At 48.2% G+C, this 18,620-nt stretch overlaps 2 protein-coding genes across 3 annotated transcripts; one reads left to right on the forward strand and one right to left on the reverse strand.

Moving 5' to 3' along the window:
• Positions 1-305: 305 nt before the first annotated feature.
• On the forward strand, positions 306-10,082 carry PICK1 (protein interacting with PRKCA 1). Of its 2 annotated transcripts, none has more exons than XM_068191228.1 (13): positions 306-373; positions 1,359-1,450; positions 2,020-2,131; positions 2,606-2,734; positions 2,858-2,924; positions 4,180-4,269; positions 4,692-4,745; positions 4,862-4,924; positions 5,267-5,400; positions 6,168-6,260; positions 7,110-7,160; positions 8,393-8,537; positions 8,798-10,082. In XM_068191228.1, the coding sequence occupies exons 2-13, from the start codon at positions 1,410-1,412 to the stop codon at positions 9,037-9,039; spliced, it is 1,221 nt and encodes a 406-aa protein (XP_068047329.1). In that variant the 5' UTR covers positions 306-373; positions 1,359-1,409; the 3' UTR covers positions 9,040-10,082. The 2 variants fall into 2 exon arrangements, with proteins under 2 accessions (XP_068047329.1, XP_068047331.1); XM_068191230.1 differs by lacking the exon at positions 306-373 and adding an exon at positions 853-877.
• Positions 10,083-12,109: 2,027 nt separating this feature from the next.
• On the reverse strand, positions 12,110-17,619 carry SLC16A8 (solute carrier family 16 member 8). Its single transcript, XM_068192014.1, has 4 exons — positions 17,272-17,619; positions 16,627-16,770; positions 15,197-16,060; positions 12,110-13,064 (listed from the first exon to the last, which is right to left on the reverse strand). The coding sequence occupies exons 1-4, from the start codon at positions 17,498-17,500 to the stop codon at positions 12,673-12,675; spliced, it is 1,629 nt and encodes a 542-aa protein (XP_068048115.1). The 5' UTR covers positions 17,501-17,619; the 3' UTR covers positions 12,110-12,672.
• Between the last annotated feature and the right edge of the window lie 1,001 nt (positions 17,620-18,620).

Below are 18,620 nucleotides of genomic sequence, written 5' to 3' on the forward strand. Positions count from 1 at the left end.
ACGTCCAGCCTCTCCTTAAACACCTCCAGGGACGGTGACTCCACCAGCTCCCATAACTATGTCTAATCACCCTTTCCGTGAAAAAATTCCTCCTGATGTCCAGCCTAAACCTCCGCTGGTGCAGCTTGTGACTATGTCCTCTTGTTGCCTGGGAGAAGAGACCCATCCCCACGTGGCTACGACCTCCTTTCAGGGGGTTGTAGAGAGCGATCAGGGCACCCCTGAGCCTCCATTTCTCCGGCCTAACCAAGCCCGCTCCCTCGGTCCCCATGGCAACGCGGCGGGCGCGGGGCGGGGCTGCGGCGGGCGCTTCCGGGCGGCCCCGGCGGTGACGTGGCCGGCGGGGGCTGACGGCGCCGCGCGGCCGCTTCCGGTGAGCCTGGGGGCCCCTCAGGGACGCCCCCCCGCGGCTGCCCCGGACGGTCCCGCCGGGCGGGCTGGGGCGGGGGCTGCGCTCGCCTCCTGCCCGGCCGGGCACTGCCCGCAGCCCTGCCTGCAGCCCCTGCCCGCAGCCCTGCCCGGCCGGGCACTGCCCGCAGCCCCTGCCCGCAGCCGCTGCCCGCAGCCCCTGCCCGCAGCCGCTGCCCGCAGCCCCTGCCCGCAGCCCCTGCCCGCAGCCGCTGCCCGCAGCCCCTGCCCGCAGCCCCTGCCCGCAGCCCTGCCCGGCCGGGCACTGCCCGCAGCCCTGCCCGCAGCCCTGCCCGGCCCCGCCTCGGGGGCCCGGCACGCTGAGCTGTCGGTGAAGCCCTGGTCCCTCAGGGTCGGGTGTGGTGGAGACGACCACCCTCACGGTGTCCCCGTGCCTTGGGTGCTGCCGAAGGGTGGGCGGAACCCAATCGTGCCAGCTAATTACTACCTGAAATTAAATGGAAACGAGGTTTGTGCATGGGGAAATAATGAGTCTCTCGGTGGAAAGCTTGGGTACGGCCTGCCGAGACAGGCGGTGAATGTCAGAAAGTGACGTGACTTGCTGTGAAGTCAAGAACACGGAGATGTGTGATGGATGTCGGGGATAAAACTGAGTATCTTTAGCAGCCGTGGTGCAAGGTCGAGTGTGGGAAGAAGCAGCTTCGGGAAGGGACCACGTTTTGTTCTGTGCTTTGGAAACGCTGCACGTGTGTGAGTCTTGGGTTTGGAACATGCGGCATTCAAACTCGAGGACTTTATCCTGTTGCATGCAGAGCAGAGAACCAGGAACACTTGACTCGTTTTTCATCTTTTGTTATAAGAGCAGAGACCACAATGTGGCATTCCAAAAAGAAAAAAGAGATTGATAAAGGTGACAGGGTGGTTCTCTGTTTTTTTTTTTTTTTTCTATTGCAGTCATTCTTTTATTTGATTTATTCTGTTCTTCTCAGGGAGTTTGGAATAAGCAGCTTCAGACAAACGGACTCCACTGAACCAAAACAATGTTTGCAGATTTGGACTATGATATTGAGGAAGATAAGCTGTGAGTATTTCTCTTGTCTTTTCCTGGTGTTTCTTATAATAGAATTTGGCTTCGCAGCCAAGACCTAATGAGAGTTGATAAATTTACCTGTGTGTGACACTGTGTGCTGAACATCAGCCTTCCTGTTCAGTGCTGATTTCTTGTTCCCTCTGGAGAGTGGAGATGAGGCATTGCTGTGCTGGTGAGCAAAGGAGAATATTTGTATTGCTCTGCAGTGACTGCATTTAACGTAGAGCACTTGATTTGAATCACATTTATGCTGTGCAAGTTGTCCTCTGACTTCAGCACAAAGTGCAGGTGAAACACTAAGGCATGATAGTGTTTCTTCAGTGTGTAGCAATGGATGAGGGTGTCTCTTCCACCTCTAATCCTTGCATGCAATCCCAAGAAAAAGATGGCACAGAAGGTCTCTCTGCTGGCCTGTGCTGATAGGCTCTGTGGCAGAGCTGAGGGAATGAATTCAGATGTGCAGTGCCCATGATGTCTTCCATTTGTACTGACTCACATACCAGAATTGTTTCAAATGCAGGCAGCTCTGCCCATGTTCAGTTATTCCCTTCTCTTTGCAGGGGCATCCCCACTGTACCTGGGACAGTGACCCTGAAGAAGGACTCTCAGAACCTGATTGGGATCAGCATTGGAGGAGGAGCACAGTACTGCCCCTGTCTCTACATTGTCCAGGTGGGCACTTGGGGAGGAAAAATAAGCCATCTTTTTAAAACAGTGTTGGCCTGAGAGATGGGAAGTGTGGAATGAGAGCCCTATGCTGTTTGTTTTTCTCAAAGTGGGAGATGACATCTCACTTTCCAGTGAAAAGTTTTCCCTACTCTAGTAGCTAGTAGGTGTGGAAGAATTAAATTAAGACTTTTAGAATTGTCCTTCTCCTTGGAGAGCATGTTAGAATTCACAGGGGAACAGTGTGACACTCCCAACACCAGGAAATCCTATGCTCCAAGAGGCAAATCCTAGGGGCAAGAACTTCTTGAGGGAACAAGATGATCAGCACACCTCTTGGTTTGGAAAGGGGGAAAACTGCAGCTTCAGCACGGACAAAGTAGAAGTGAATGAAGTAGGAGGAATGCAGCTGTTGGTCTGTGCTCTGTGGCTCTGCAGGGGCCCTTCTCCTGACTGCAGACTGCCTGTGCTCTCTCCTAGGTGTTCGATAACACTCCAGCAGCCTTAGACGGCACCGTAGCAGCCGGGGATGAAATCACTGGAGTCAACGGGAAATCCGTCAAAGGGAAGACCAAAGTGGAGGTGGCCAAGATGATACAGATGGTAAAGGTGAGAGGTAGGAGGGGGCCACTGGAGCTTCTGGGTCCTAGTTGGCAGCTTATTGTCCTTGGGTAAAGGGAGCCACTGCTGCCTGCTTCCAGCACAGCAGTTTGGGGTTTGCTCTCTCTGCAGGGAGAAGTGACAATACACTACAACAAGCTTCAGGCTGACCCAAAGCAGGGCAAGTCTTTGGATATTGGTAAGACTGGTTTCTTTCTCCCTAGAGTGTTAAAATGATGCAGAAGGGTGCAAAAATTGGTCCTAGATAAAACCAAATCTGTTTCCTTTCTTGCTCTTAACTCAGTCATTTTCAAATGGATACTGTCAAAGAGAGTTACAGGTTTAAAAAAAAATCCTTCCCTGACATTTTGAAATAGGCTTGAAAGTTAAATCAAGACTTAATTGATGTTGTGAGAGGCTTGTTTTTCTGTGCTGTGTTTAGCATGGATGATGAATCTCAACTGCATAATAATTTGATTATTTTTACTACGTGTAAGTTAGGCTGACCTATTTTGAGATGTACACAGAAATATGTCAATTGAAAGGCATTGGTGGTGATTTCCAACCGTGGAGAACAGTGATGAAATACCTATCTACACTGACTTTTGTACAAACATAAATTTTATGGGAGACAGGAGAGCCTTTATTGCTAAAACAAAGTGTCTGGTTTTGAGCTAAGCCTACACAGCTGTCTCCTTTATATGGTCTGCCTTTCTCACTTTCAGCTCTCTGACTCTTTGCTCTCATTTCTTTTCCTGGTGATTATGGTGCTAGTAAATTGACAGGAGTTCTGGAAAATTGTGAATAGTGAGATGGATTTCTGGGAAAACAGAAGTGTGATGAGAATATGGTATTTTTCAGAACACTGTGACTTCAGCTGAGTTCTTGGGATCTGCAGGCAAATCTGCCTGCAAATAAAGGTGACTGAGTCATCTGGTTCCAAGTAGGGCATAGATGTCTCTAGTAATTTGTAGGGTATGACCACCAAAGGCAGAAATTCCATCAAGAGGTGATGAAAGGGTTTAACTAGGATTCAAAAGGTAAAAGTAAGGAAAGAGAAAACACTGAGCATTAAGTCCTGATTATCTTTCAGCCTCATTACTTCAGCTGAAGTAATACAGCAGATAGCATAAGCCAGGTTTAGTTCCAAATATCAAGTGCTTTGCTTTTAGCAAAGTGATTGATAGGGACAGTCTTCCAAAAGAATTGCTGGAGCTCCATTGATTGAAGTATTTAGGATGTGAGGGCAGGGCAGATAAGCAAATTAGAAGATGTGCTATGCATGGCTGGACCAGAGTGCCCTGTTTCTACGGTGTTCTTTCTTCTTGCTGTCTCAATACTGAATTAAGAGCAGTTTATCCAGTGCCTGGAAAACCGGTGAAACATGATGGTGAACTTTTCATGGCCATGGAAGTGACCCTGATGCTGGTTTGTAACTTTGTTTTGGCCTTTAGTATTGAAGAAAGTAAAGCACCGGCTGGTAGAGAACATGAGCTCTGGGACAGCAGATGCCCTGGGGTTAAGCCGAGCCATACTGTGCAATGGTAAGTATTGTCCAGGAGGACATTTTCCTAATGGAATGCTTACTCTCCTGTGTTTGCCTGACTTTTATTGTTGCTTGCATGGTCCACATTCTTTTCTTCTGCTCTGCCTTACTGTTGTGTTTGTCTCTGCCCTTCCTGAGTGATACAGCCTGTCCTTGTGGCCACTTAAATGTTACCTCAGGTCAGATTAATTTAAAGCAGGGACCAACTTAGTGAATGCCAATAGATGATGACCCCATACTATAAAATAAGTTTGCAGTCATTTTAAAAGCTTCCCATGTTGTGTCACAGGACGGGCATCAAGAGATGAGGGAAACTTGAACCAAATATATGAAACTGGTATTTTTTCACCTAGTCAGGTCTTAACCATGTCCTGAATGTGACTGTTATAATTCTGTATTCTGATTCTTGTTTCTATTTAGATGGACTCGTGAAGAGATTAGAGGAGCTGGAGAGGACTGCAGAGTTATACAAAGGTAAACTTGGTATTTATATATATATATAAATAAACTTGGTATTAGATGGGAGACAAGGATACTTTCATTGTGTTTCAATGAAGTGACTTAAATGTTTTTTCTGGCTTCCGTCACAGGCTTGACAGAGCACACCAAGAGTCTTCTCAGGGCTTTCTTTGAGCTATCTCAGACACACAGAGGTAAAGAATCTTGAGCAAAGGGAGCAAAAACTTTTGACCTTGAGTTTCAGGATTTTTTTGTCAGTATTTGGATGTGTGATTCCCTCATGCAAAAAAACCCTAAGGGTTGCAGAAATGAGCTGTGAAGGGCTGCTCTCCTGTATTGCCAGTCATAGTGCTAACACAGGCCCTGTCCTTCACATGAGACACTGAGGAAATGCCCTGCCAAACTCTGGTCTTTAGGGAATATGTAGCATCATCCCCCAGTTAATTGTAAGGTTATGGGAGGCACTTATTGGAGACAAGATTTTTCTCAGGGTTCACCTCTTTATTCATCTATCTGTAATTATTCTGCACATGCAGCATTTGGAGATGTTTTCTCTGTCATTGGTGTACGGGAACCACAACCAGCTGCCAGTGAAGCCTTTGTGAAATTTGCTGATGCCCATCGCAACATTGAGAAGTTTGGGATTCACCTTCTGAAAACAATTAAGCCGGTAAAGAATTAAACCAGGAGTAAAGGGTTTGGAGAAGAGGGGAATCTAGAAAGGCAGAAGCCTGTCTTTAAAGGTGTGGTCTTAAAAGTTCATTCATTGAGGGAAGAAGGATCCTTGTCTGCTTTCCTTCAGGGAATTCTCTTCATAATGAAAAGAACCTGAGAGGTAACATATTGAATATATCAACCTTGTCCTTATGACTTGTGCATATGGGTATATTCCTCTCCTTTTCTTTTGGGAGTGAGGGAGTAGTGTCACTTACCAGTCTAGTACCTGATATTGGTACCCATAACTGTATTATGTCACTAAAAGAGTTCAGACAAGCAGCCCAGGAACAATGTAAGAATTTCAATCAATGTATTTGAGTGAGAGTCTCCAGGGGGTCTGTGCACTTAGTTTAGCAAAGAGAGAATTTAAGTGCTGATTTGGGCACCACTTTCAGTGCTGTGTTGGATGGACAATGCTGGTCATGAAACTTTGAATCAGGGAGAGCTGTTTCCAGGACCAGCTGAAAATAAAACATGTCAAAAGCAGATGAATCCTGGCTAGGAGTGAGGCAAGCATTTCTAGCACTGGAACCACTTGCCAGTGACAGTAAAGAATGCTCTAACCATTCTGAGCCATGATCAAACATTTTCTTTCAAATATGCAGTAGTTCAAAGAAGAGTTTTGAGGCAGCCTCATGACCTGTGCTGGGTAAAAGGTTGCACTTGAATTGTAGTCATGCTTTTTAGTCTTAATTCAGCAAGAGGGTGTTTCCCTTGCAGATGCTCACTGACTTGAATACGTACCTGAATAAAGCCATTCCTGACACGAGGCTGACTATCAAAAAATACCTGGATGTCAAGTTTGAATATTTGGTGAGCTGCTTTTTTTTTTTTTCCTAAGTGATGGTTGAAATTAAGTTTCATAGAATTATCCTGAAAGTCACATTTAGCGTATATGATCATGTATCCATCCTTCCATAATCCATGAGAGAATGCCCTGTTTTTTCTAGTTCTTTGTTTACTGCCAGATTACTCAGATTCAGACACCTGCTTTTAATTTAACACTTCTCACTGGTAAGAAAGATCTTACAGTACCCACATGACTTATTTTCTACATGGTCAGAATTATATCCTGATTTATTTCTAAAGACTTCTCTGCAACTTAGGCTCTTGAACTCCTCTAAAGAGCTCCCCCGTCCATATTTTTCAGGTAATTTTGGACACTCTTTCTTTAGCCAAAGTAAGCAACTGTCAACTCATATTTGCTTTGATTTAGAGCTTGCTGTTTTTTTTTTTCTCCTTCATTCCACTCAGTCCTTGTTTTCTACCCAAAAAGGGTAAGGTTGCTCAGTGCACCTGTTCTCTAATTGAAGGAATCTATTTCCTTTTACCTGTTGAGAGAAGTACTTGGAGCTGCAGCCCTAAGGCAAGGGAATATGGCAGAATCTCTTCCTACATCAATCCTTCCTGCAATTAATCTTTTTCTTTTCCTTCTTATTTATTCCTATGTCATACTTTTCTTGTACTGTCTTTTCCCAAAGAGTAGATATACACAGGATTTTTCCCACTGTGCTTTCTTCAGAATCTGTCCACTGAAGGAAGGCTTGGAATGGTGCAACCTGGTGCAACCTCGTGTTTATGGGTGATGATGAAGTTGTTTCTAATTTTTAATAGTTCCTTCTTGTTTTGCTTTTTTTTTTTTTAATCTTTAATTCTGCAAAGTCTTACTGCCTGAAAGTCAAAGAGATGGATGATGAAGAGTACAGCTGCATTGTGAGTATCAGTACAATTGCAAAAGTACTCCTGTGCCTGTCAACACCCAAACTAGTGAATGCATCCTAAGGAATTACACACATTTATTCTTGATGTATTAGAAATATGGGATCCTTAAATGCTACCTGGGAAGCACTGCAGCTTGTTTGCTCAGTGGTTGCCTTTCTCAGTATTTAAGTACTATTAGGTTATGTAAGGAGGATTAAGGTGTTATCTTCACAAATTCCATTTGTGTGTAGTGTACAGCTTATCATTAATTCTGGACTTGTTTCTTAGAAATGCAGATTTACCTTCTCTGTAGCAAAATGCATGTGAAGCTGCATTTATAAGTGAAGGAAATTGATTAAAGGATCTCTCTTAACAATAGGGGATTTATAGTTTAGAGTTTCAGGACTTTAATCCTTAACAGCTCTGTTTAAAATAGTTAGAGGTATCCCATAAATTCCAGTTTCCCTGCATAAAAGTAACATCCTTTTTTATCTTCGATATCAGCCTCAGAGCAGACATTTGATTTCTTGGAATGCCTAGTTCCCAAGTGCCAGGAAGAAATCAAACTCCTAACACAATATTTCATTATATGTTTCCTTCTAAATAGGAAGGAAATAATCCCAGCCTTGCCCAGCAGAGCGACATCTTTGGGTTTTGGCACGTGCAGTGTGTGTTAAGGGGGCCGTAGTCTGTAGCACAGATTTTTCTGTATGTTGTGTTTACAGGTGCAAGGGAAGGATGCTTTGTTGCTGACAGAGCTAACCTCTTTCCAGATTTTTGCAGGACAGTGTATAGGTCCCTCCATGTTGATTTCCAGCATTGTGTCTGGGTGATTGTAGATACCAGAGGGTTCCTTGTGTAGATACATAATTCATTATGCAATCCATACAGTGAAAATCTTACAGAGGAGGGCAGAATTTTTGTATGCTTGATATAAACTTGTTCTTAATGCCTGTCTTACTGGGCTGAAAGGTGCCTGTCCTTTTGTATTTGCTTAGTAGTGATGCTTTTCTTTACCATGGTTAGTGGGTGTTTGGCCTTCAAAGTGGCCCCACTGACTGCTGGTTTTTGACACAGCTCAGTGTTCCTCCTGGTTCCTGCTTCCTGACAGCAGTTCCCGTGTGCCTGAGAGGTCTGTAATAACCCAAGGTCATTGTGAGTCCACAATGGCAGTAGTAGGCAGACTTGTGTGCAGGCACTGTTGTGTGTTGTGGGAGTCTGAAATGGCGCCGTGATTTTGGCAGGCTCTGGGTGAGCCTCTCTACCGGGTCAGCACTGGCAACTACGAGTACCGCCTCATCCTGCGCTGCCGTCAGGAGGCTCGCACACGCTTTGCCAAGATGAGGAAGGATGTGCTAGAGAAAATAGAGCTCCTGGACCAGAAGCATGGTGAGTGCCACTGCTGGGTTCAGCAGACATGACTTTGGCCTTCTTGTTCCTCCTTTGTCTCAGCTCAGAAGACGGCTTAGTTCTTCTTTGCTGAAGAGCTTCTTTGTGGCTGTACCTGGGACATCAGCCCTGAGGGGCCAAAAGGGATTAATGTGTAGGAGATGGTATCTAACACTGGTAAGGGAGGCTTGATCACAGCCTTCACACTGTTTGGGAAGGAAATTTTTACACTTTTTCCCCCCAACATGTCTCCACTACAGTTCAGGACATCGTGTTCCAGCTCCAGCGTTTTGTCTCCACGATGTCCAAGTACTACGACGACTGCTACGCCGTGCTCCGGGATGCGGATGTCTTTCCCATCGAGGTGGACCTTGCCCGCACCACTCTCAGCTATGGGCAGAAGGACACGTACACAGATGGGGCAGAAGAAGAAGGAGAAAGCGAGAGAGAGGGTAGCGGGAGGGAGGATGCAAATGGAGATAAGCTCATTGATGATGCCTGAGTGTGTCAGCATGGCCAGAGGGAGGACTTTGCAGACTTATGAAAACATGTATTTCACGTGGCCATTCACTCTCCGTGATTTCTCTGTGTGTCCAGCCGGGGATTCCTCCTCTGCTTTGGGTGGGGTAGCTGGTTGGTTTGGGACCAACCTCTGCTTTCCTCTCTTTTCCTTTGCTTGTTTGCCTGGATAATTCTTTTTGCCCCTGGAGACTTCTGCTACCCAACCTGGGTACTGAGCTGTGGGGGGGAAAAGCCACTCCTACACTGCCATGTGCCCCTGTGCAGGCAGGACTCTGCTGAGCACATGGGCAGCACTGCTCCTCTCTGGCACATGGAAGCTGGTTAAGGGTTTGGAGGTGATTACAAATGGTGAGAACAGCTCCCTTCCGTCCTTCCTTTGTGCTATGGGGAAGTGTTAGCATCGCTGCTTGCTGTCTTCAAGCTCCTTCTGAGGATCCACCTTAGGACTGTAATGGAAATACCCCAGCTTTAAACTAGAAAGGAGACACAAAGCCTTGTAGAGAGAGGAAGAGGCTTTGGGATTTTTTTAGTGTAAAGAATTACTAGCGTGCTCTCTTCTCTGCACAACTATTTTGTGCTGCCTCTGGGCCAGCCAGTAGCAGTAGCTATCTTCCCATTCCCTAGCACGAGGGAAGTTGGGAAAGGAAAGCTGAGGTAAGTGAGAGTGCTTCTTTCCTCCTTCCTTTTCTCTTCCCCTCCCTCCATCCCTTTGGGCCAATCCCAGATCCGGATGGCACTTTCTCTGTTAGTGGGCAGCACAACTGCTCAGGAGTGGTGGTGTTCTTGGGCCAGGGGTTTTGACTTTTCTGTCATTACATTCTAATGGTCATGGGAGAAGTTATTTAAGTGCATTAATTTATGATCAAGATTTTTTTTTTATTTGTGTCTCTTTGATTGTTTTTGGAGTTTCTTCATCTCTGTGGGTGCCTGGAAAAGAGCCATCCATGGTCAAGCTGCTCTGGAGAATTTAAACAGACTGGTGTAGTGACTATTGTCTGTAATAAAGGAATATGTGACATTTCATTTCATGTACTTCATGTCTTTCCTATGAGAGATTTGTTTGCTTATCTTCCATTGGTTTTAATCTTATGCTATAATCTTGGGAAGATGGGTGTCATGGTCTGGCCATTTTTTTCTTCTCATACTGGTGCATAATCTCTATACCAGCCTGTGGTGGTCAGTGCAGTGCGGATTTCTAGAGGAAGAGTGTTATAAATGCTATAGCAAGACCAGTCCTCCAGTAATACCAGCTTCTCTGCATTTTAGCTTCCCTGGGGAACACCAGCCTTTTAAAGGCCACCAGGTGCCTCAGTCCCGCCAAGGTGGCATCTCTGTTCCTCTCCAGGGCCAGCTTCTCCACACAGCTCAGCTGTTGCATCACAAGCTTCAGCTGATGCTTAAGTCCCTGATCCTCTTTCAGAGTTATTTGTTGTGCCAAAACACAAAGCAGTTGAGGGGGAACTGAAAATGCTTCAGTAGAGTCTGCCTGAAAGCCATTGAAACCAAGTGTAAAGCAGCATAGCTGGGTTTTTTAGGAAGAGGTCTGGGAATCTTGCAGCACTGTCTATAGTGAGATCTCGTACCCTGAGGGCTTTTATTTGCTTTTGTGAAAAGAATGTAAGAGCAGGAGGCTTAGTGGGAAATGTTGGCTTGTGACAAGGAAACAGAGGGGACCTTGTTCTAGTGACCAGCCTGGCTGACAAGGGCAGTTGTTTTCATGCTGTGGACCTTGGACCTCTGGGAAGTTGTGAGCTCCTTCTTGGAGGGAATACTAGTGAATAAGGGAAAGCCAGCCTGGGGTTACTGGGAAAAGAGCTGCAGAGCAACTTGGTTGAGCAGAAACAGTAATCTTTCCTTGTTGGTAGGGAAAACAAGCTTTGAGAGCACTGGATGAATGCCTGCAGGGCCCCCTTGCTGCTGCTCTCATTCTCCCAGAGCTTTGCATCTGGGGTTTGGTATGAGCTTTAGTCTCATTTGAGACGTTTCTAAGTGAGTTTGAATAGGAAAAAGCCCAAAGTCACCATTATGACAGGCTTGAAATCAGATCTGACAGTGGTGGTAGCTATGGTGGGACAGAGTAGAGCCTCATGGAGTTTGCCTTCTCCTCTCCAATTTCCAGTTCTTCTGTTTCTTCTTAAACTGATATTCTTCAACAGCTTTATTTTGCTCATCATTTACTGCTGTTTTTTGTTTGGGAGCACCTAGAATGAAACCCTTTCCTTCATGTCCCCACTCCCCTGCTGTGTTTAAATGGCTTTATGGATCCTGCCAACTATCCATTAATTTGTAGTCAGTCTGGTCTGGAATGAAACATAACTTTTGGTGGCCCAACGAGCTGCCTTCCCGCTAACCCTCTGCTTAGTTTTTGATCCCTTGTTATAGTCACAGGTTCCCCCAGGGTCTCTGAGGTGAAGCAGTTCAGGAAACCGGAAGAAAGAGCTTTGGCCAGGGGTGTTTATAAAAGATCCAGTCCTAAAGCAGATTAGAAGTGGTTTAAGCATGCCAGGGAAGGTTGTCCTCTCTGAATCCAGAAATCCACCACTACAGCAGGGGGTGAGGGGGTCATGCCTGCTTTACCACGTGCTCCAACACCCTCATTAGCAGCACTTGGAGACTGGGGCTTGTCCTTCTGCCTTACCTTTGATTCCTTTATGTAAGGAGGTTTTCTCTATTTAAGAGGAAAACACAGGCACATCTAGTGCCATTCCTGCTCAGTGGATAATCGCTTGGGACATGGTTATTTACCTGTCTTGAAACACCCGCCCCCACAGGGGCCGAGTTGTTCCCTTCACACGTCAACGGGGCTCACTTGAGCCTAGACAAAGCTGGCTTGGTGCTATTCCTGTCAGCAAGGCTCCGTACTGCGGCTGCACACCTAATGGCATTAGCCTTTCTTAGGTATCTTCTTCTTGTACCTCAGCAGCAGCCTCTAACACAGTGCTTTGCCACTTGGGGAAGCAGCATCAGGTGCACTTGGCAAAGCAGCATCAGGTGTCACTGCCCCAGCTTCACTGTCCACAAAAGATATGCCAGGCAGAGGTAGTTGGAGCTGGTGGCCTCCTGGTTTGGCAGTGCCCGAGGGAGGTGTTGCACAGAGCCTGCTGGCCCCTGAAGGTGGCTGGATGGTAGCTATGAGTTACACTACGTCCTAAACGTGCTGCCAGTGCAACTGACACTATCCAGACTGTGGAAGTGGGGTGAAGGAAACATTGACACTAGAACAGAGCATACCAGATCTGATTACAAAGAGTCTCTAATTGTGTTCTGTATTGTGACAATGCAGAAGGAAAAGGAGAGTCCTTGGCAGCCTCTTCAGAAGACTTTCTCCAGGGCTGGTTTGAAAGTGAGGAAAGAAGATTATTATTTTTTCTTTTTGGTGTTTGGGCTGCTCTGAGCCTGTGTTGTACCAGCATGGGTGCAGGATGCAAGCAGACATATCACTTGGTAGGTTGTGGACATATGTACATAAGGACCAACTATTCTTATACCTCTCCCACTTATTTCTTACCTCTGCCTTTGTCCCAGCTTTCTTCTCCCCGCATCCCACCTACCCTCCCATGCTGAAGTGCTTGCAAACAAGGCCAGTTTTACACATCCCTCTTCTCTGCCCTGACTAAAAACTGTCTCTCTCCACCATCTGGTCAGCGTTGCAGCCATCTCGTGCCAACACCTCCCCATCCCCTGCGGGACAGCCGCCTCCCTCCCCCCTCTGCTCCTCTGCCACATGGTTGGCCTCCTCGTTGGCCACCACCATGGCATTGTCAGTGCTGTGGGCTGGCTGGTGGTTGTCGCTGCTGTGCTCCTCGGCTTCCTGCACGTCGGACTCTGCTTCCTCGGTGTCGCTCCCCCCTCCCACAGCGGGGTTGTTCTCTGGGGGAGGCTCCTTCTTCCCTCGGTTCAGGCAGCAGTAGCTGGCAACGCCCAGGAAGAGGGCGGAGAGCACGACCTCTGAGCCCGCCAGGTAGAAGATCACCTCATAGTTCTTGAGAGCATCGACCAGGCGGCCTGATGGTTGGAGAAGAAATGAGGTGGTTGGAGAAGACATGAGATGATTAAATTTGGCCTACGCCTTCCTGCATGAACAGCCCGGTGCAGGTAGGCAACACCTGCATTTGGCTGAGGACCCATTCCTCAAGGGAAGAGCAAGAAGCCTGAATACCTAAAAATCACCCTGGGAATGAGCCACAGTGTACTTCCAGGGAAAAGTATGGCAACAGTTCATGGTTGGTGTTTTCACTTGTTTGGACAACCTTAAATAATTGTAACACCTTCATGGCGGGCCATCTTCTACTTGCCAAGGTGGGAAAAGCCTCTCATGATTTGGATTGGCCAGTCTCAGAAAAGAACGTTTGAGAGACATTGCTATTTCTTAAGCTATTATGTCAGCAAAACATTCCAAAGGGAAGAATAAATTTCTCTTTGGCAGAGAAATCCCTCTGGTTGGCCCGCACCTGATGATTTCTGTGCCAGAGATATTCTCAATATATTTTCTGAATCCACTGGGGCTGGCAATGGAGGAAGAGTTCCCAGTTCTTGTAGCTGGGGAGCATGAACAGCTGCCTTGCTGCAGTCGGGATGCAGCCATGGAACTGCACTCTTCATCCTGGTCTTGCATGCTCTCAAATGCAGTCACATGTGTGACTCCCAGTCCCTGCTGTGCTACAGTGCATGCGCTGAAACCAGCCCCAGGATACGCTGAGGTGCCTCCCGGAGCAGTCATGGGAGGCACGGAGCGAATTCCTCAGCAGGTGAACGTGCCCCTGTTCAGCCAAGCCAGATGGCGAGCGAGGAGCCTGCATGTCCCAGTGCGCGTGCGTGTGCGTGTGTGTGTGCAGCTTATCCTGTGCCAAACCCCCTTGGCCCATGGAGCGGGAAGCAGCTCAGGAGGATTACACCAAACAAAGCCACTTTGTTCAACCCCCTTCTCCCAGATGAGCACTGTTCTCCCCGAGTCCGAGCCGTCAGGACTGTCAGAGGACTCGAGCTTCCTGCACCAGGGGGTCCTACAGCCCCCAACAGGACTTGGCTGCCCCCAACACGGTTCTTCGGTGACCCTGAACTGTCTGCGTGCCACTGTACATGCACACAGCACCGAGGCACAGCTGAACTGAGGCAGGAGGCCTGAGGGATTCCCTTGTTAGCACCCCACTGGTGGGCCTTGCTCCTTGGGGCAAGGTGCTGTTAAATCCCCCTCTCCCATAATGATCTCTCTACAGCTGCCTCCAAGACGCATATTTTTTGACCCTCTCTGGCCTGGGACTGCCAACTGCCCCACAGCTTATAAAGTGAGACATGAATTATTGTTAGCATTTAAGAGGGTCTTCTCTTGGCTGCCAAATTTTACTTGAGAACTGGTTGGAGTTGCTGAGGGCGGGTTTTACTCATAACTGGTGGTTTGTGCTGAGGAAAAGACCATTCACACCAAGGTCTTCAATGATGGGCTTCAGCCTATGTGTTACAGCTGAAGGAAAGGAGTGCAAAAAACAACAGAGTGGTTCCTGCCTGGGGATTTTCCATAGTCTTGTCCCTGACTCTTCCTTGCAAATCAGGAAACTGCACTTTGTTTGGAAATAAGCCTTGGGCATGATTTGGCTTTCTCACATGTGATCAGACACTTAACATTAATCTACACCAACCTCCATTCAACAGCCTGTTTTTATGGGTTGTTTGTGGGGCACGGACCTTACCAGGGGCTGTGACCTAGACTAGACTGGCTGAAAAGCTGTGAGTGTCTTAATCCTCTTAGAAAAATTACCAGCAAATGCCTCAGGGGACTGTGCAAACTGTTTTGACTTGACTGACAGCAAAACACCTGTGTCTTGGGATTGGGACCAGAACAAATTGAGATCACTATTCACAGTGCCAATCAAAGGGCCATGGACACCAAGGAGAATTTGAGAGACACCTGCTTTGTCCTAATGAAGACTCTCAAAGGTTTGTCTGCAGCATGTACCTGACCCTCTCCTTAATATGATTCTATGCAACATTTGTAGTGAAGGCAGAGATCAGCTCTCAGCCTCTAGAGCAAATTAAAATTGAGAAATAGGGTCTTTCTTCAGGTGCTATGTCCATGCCCGGTACCTGCAATACACCGGAGCAGTGACAGCCAAATGCATCACCTGCAGCAAGACACCTACCTGCAGAGGGTGGGCCGATGAGCACGGCGAAAGCCTCGATGAGTAGGACCAGCCCAATGGCGCTGGAGAACTTCTGGGAGCCAACGATGGCCATCAGCACCTCGAACTGCAGTGCCCCTACCATGCCGTAGGAGATGCCAAAGAAGACGCAGAAGATGACCAGCCCCGTGTAGTTGCTCGCCCTGGCACTGCAGATGTCTGTCAAGCCATTGAAGAGCATGGAGAAACTGAACAGATATGCCACATGAGGGCGGACCCACTTCAGCCCTGCTACCATGCCACAGGCTGGGCGGGCAAAGATGTCTATGAAACCAATGATGGAGAGCAAGAACGCGGCCTCTGTGTCCGGTACGCCTGTGTCCTTGGCATAGTTGACCAGCAATATGGGGGGCACGAAGAGACCCAAGACCAGGATGAACTTTGAAATGGTGTAAATGATAAACCCTCGGTTGGAGAAGATACTAAAATCTAGAAGCTTCTTTCCTTTCTTGGGCTTCTTCTTGGCTTTTTTGCCTTTCTTGGTTCCATCAGTGGTGCTGATTCCCTCCTCTGACTTCCCTCCTATGGGCAGCATCTCCTTGGCTTCATATTTGTCCTGAGCTTTCCCCATCTTCCTCTTCATGCCCATATCCAGGGGTCTCATGACTGCCCCACAAGTACAGCAGTTAAGCAGAAGGCCCCCCATGATAAGGAACCCTCCTCGCCAACCAAACTTCTCCAGCAGCACTTGCCCCAGTGGAGAGAGAGAGGAGAGGAAGACAGGGCTCCCAGCAGCAGCCAGTCCATTGGCGAGAGGCCGACGCTTGTCGAAGTAGGTGCCCAGCATGATCAGTGAGGGCTGGAAGTTCAATGCCATACCCAGACCTACATGGAAGTGAGAGCCAGGAGGGAGATATGGAGTGCAAGAACATGAGATGTGTTTTGCAACAAGCTGAAAACTCCCCTCAGACTATCCTAGTCCTGAAGTCCCATGATGGGATGAATGTGTTCCTCTCAAGCCTCTGTGCCTTCATGTTGGTGGATTGTCCCTGCAGAGGATGGGCTAAACCAGCCTGTCCACCTGAAGTGGGTTTGAATCAGGTAACTGTGCTCACACTTAGGCAGGATCTGAGCCTTACACAGGAATTCTGCCTCTTTTCCCTGCCACTCTGTACTGATGCCACCTACCACAGTCGCCATGATCACTGAGCGCCACTTAGGTTTATTATGTCTCTCAACCACAGGCCCTGGCTGTTTAGATCCAGCAGATGCATCCCTCACAGGTGCAACTTTCAGGACTAGAGGCTTCCCATAGCGTGTGCAAGTAGGTGAGGGAGACCTGATACTAGACATGGCAGTGCTAAAGGGAAATATGCTAAAGTGAAATACAACATGGTTTTGGCTCTTCCCCAGGTAAGCCTGTGTTGCCCCCCAAATCCTGAGGCTCTCACCTGTCAGCACACCAGCTGTCAGATAAAGCTCAATGATATTGGTGGTAAAAGATGCCAGGATCATCCCAGCAGAAGCTAGCAGCCCGCCAATGAGCATCACAGGCCTGCAGCCAAACTGGTTCACCATGATGCTGCATACTGGTCCTAGGAGGAAGCAGAGGAGACAGAGTAGGTGACCAGGAGGAGACAGGACAACTGGGGAGGGGCAGGCAGCCCAGGCAGGGTTCTCAGGGAAGATGAAACTGTAATGATGGAGCTCACTACTTGGCTGCTTAGATACACATCTGTTGGGCCTGGCCAAGGGAGAGAGGCTGGTGGTGTGGAGACTTCTGTTCTGCCCTGCCTTTGGACTCTTATTCCCTGGCACTTGGTGTGATAAGAACAGCACTTCAGCAGTGGGAGAAAACCCTGTATCAATTATCTGGGATGTAGGTGGGGTGACCCCTGAGGTCTCCTGGGGCAGAGGAAACAGGGATACGAGATGCAGCACACTTCCAGAAGAGAAGTGGTAGGACAGTTATATTCTGCATCATGGTTCACGACTAGGCCAGTGAGTATGAGGAGAGTCCATGGGGACGTGGTCTGGGCCCATGGCAGAGTGGGAAAGGTGTGAGTTGAGGAGGTGGGAGTGTGTCCAAGCATCACCTGTCCCATAGAGCATGGCCAGCATGATGGAAGAGATCCAGGCTGTGTCACTGTAGCCCACGTGGAAATCTTTCATGAGCTCCTTGAAGTAGACACTGACGGCTTTTGGGAAGGCATAGGAGAAGCCGGTGATCACAAAACAGCCAAGGAGCACGATCCAGCCCCAGCCACCATCCGGGGGCTTCACAGGAGCTGGGAGCTGCCCTTCTTCTGGGTCAGGTCTCCCCATCTTCTAACCTAGGAATGGAAAGGAAGGCCGGGAGGAAGTAAAGCAACAGAGAGAGAGAAAGTCTGCTGGTGCTGCAAGAAGAGAAGAGAAAAGCAGAGCAGCAAACATTTACTACAAGGTTTCTCTCCATGCCCACCATCTCCAGGCTCTGAGAGGCTTATTGGGCAACCACATCTGCTCTTTGTACCCTGGTCCTGCCAGGTGAGCTAGGATTGCTTTTTGGTGTAAGGTCATGCCTCAGCTGGGCAGAGGTGGGAAGCTCCCCCTGAGACCCGGGCAGTCCAGAGCTCCATAACCCCTGGCCAAACACAGCTAAGCAGTGTCACGGCTCCCAGCTGAGCCTGGAGTGCTGCACCTGATGCAGCATCAGGATCTGCAGCACCTGCCTTGCTTCATATCCAGCCTTGCCTACAGATGGTTCAAGGCAAAGACCAGCAATGTGAACACTTTTTGCTTCCTAAAATCTGCTTTTGAGCCTCTCCCATGCTGGTCTGCTCCAGTGGGGAGCCCTCCAGGACCTGCCTTGCCACAGAAACCTCCAGCAGTGAGGCAAGGAGATCCATTAAGCCCTCTGTTTTTTTTCTCTGGGAGGCCCCAGTGCATGGCACTCTCCTTTTTCCCCCCCTCCCCGACATCAGGGGCCAGATTTCCAAAATAGGTGAAGGGGGAGAGCACAAAAAAACGGTGGTTATTTGCATGCCAGAGAGATTAGGGCTCTGTACGTACACGGAGGGGCCGGAACAAAGCCTAAGTGGGGAGAAGGAGGGAATTAAAGGGGATGTCTTGTGAGTTGCTCTCAGGGCTCTTAAGCTGCCCAGGAATTTTGCTCCAGCTGACTGCTATGGGTATGTTTTTAATTTCTCCCTTAGGTACCAGGTTTCTGCCCCTTCCAGCACCATTGGCCAATTTCTTTGTCAGCCAGGATTATTTTCACACCTGTATGCAAAGCCATCACTGGACTTACACTAGAGATGCTCCCAAGTAGATTAGACAGGCATTCTCCATGCCTGAGTTGGGCTTTTTTGGGTCTGGTTTGTCTGCTGCTATCACTGGTTTGTCTGCTGTCTTGCTGGCAGCACACTCCTAGCAAGGGTCCTCTCTCCTGCCCAGCTCTCTCGGC

The sequence above is a fragment of the Anomalospiza imberbis genome, chromosome 5 (genome assembly GCF_031753505.1).
Source record: "Anomalospiza imberbis isolate Cuckoo-Finch-1a 21T00152 chromosome 5, ASM3175350v1, whole genome shotgun sequence".
Lineage (NCBI taxonomy): Eukaryota > Metazoa > Chordata > Aves > Passeriformes > Viduidae > Anomalospiza > Anomalospiza imberbis.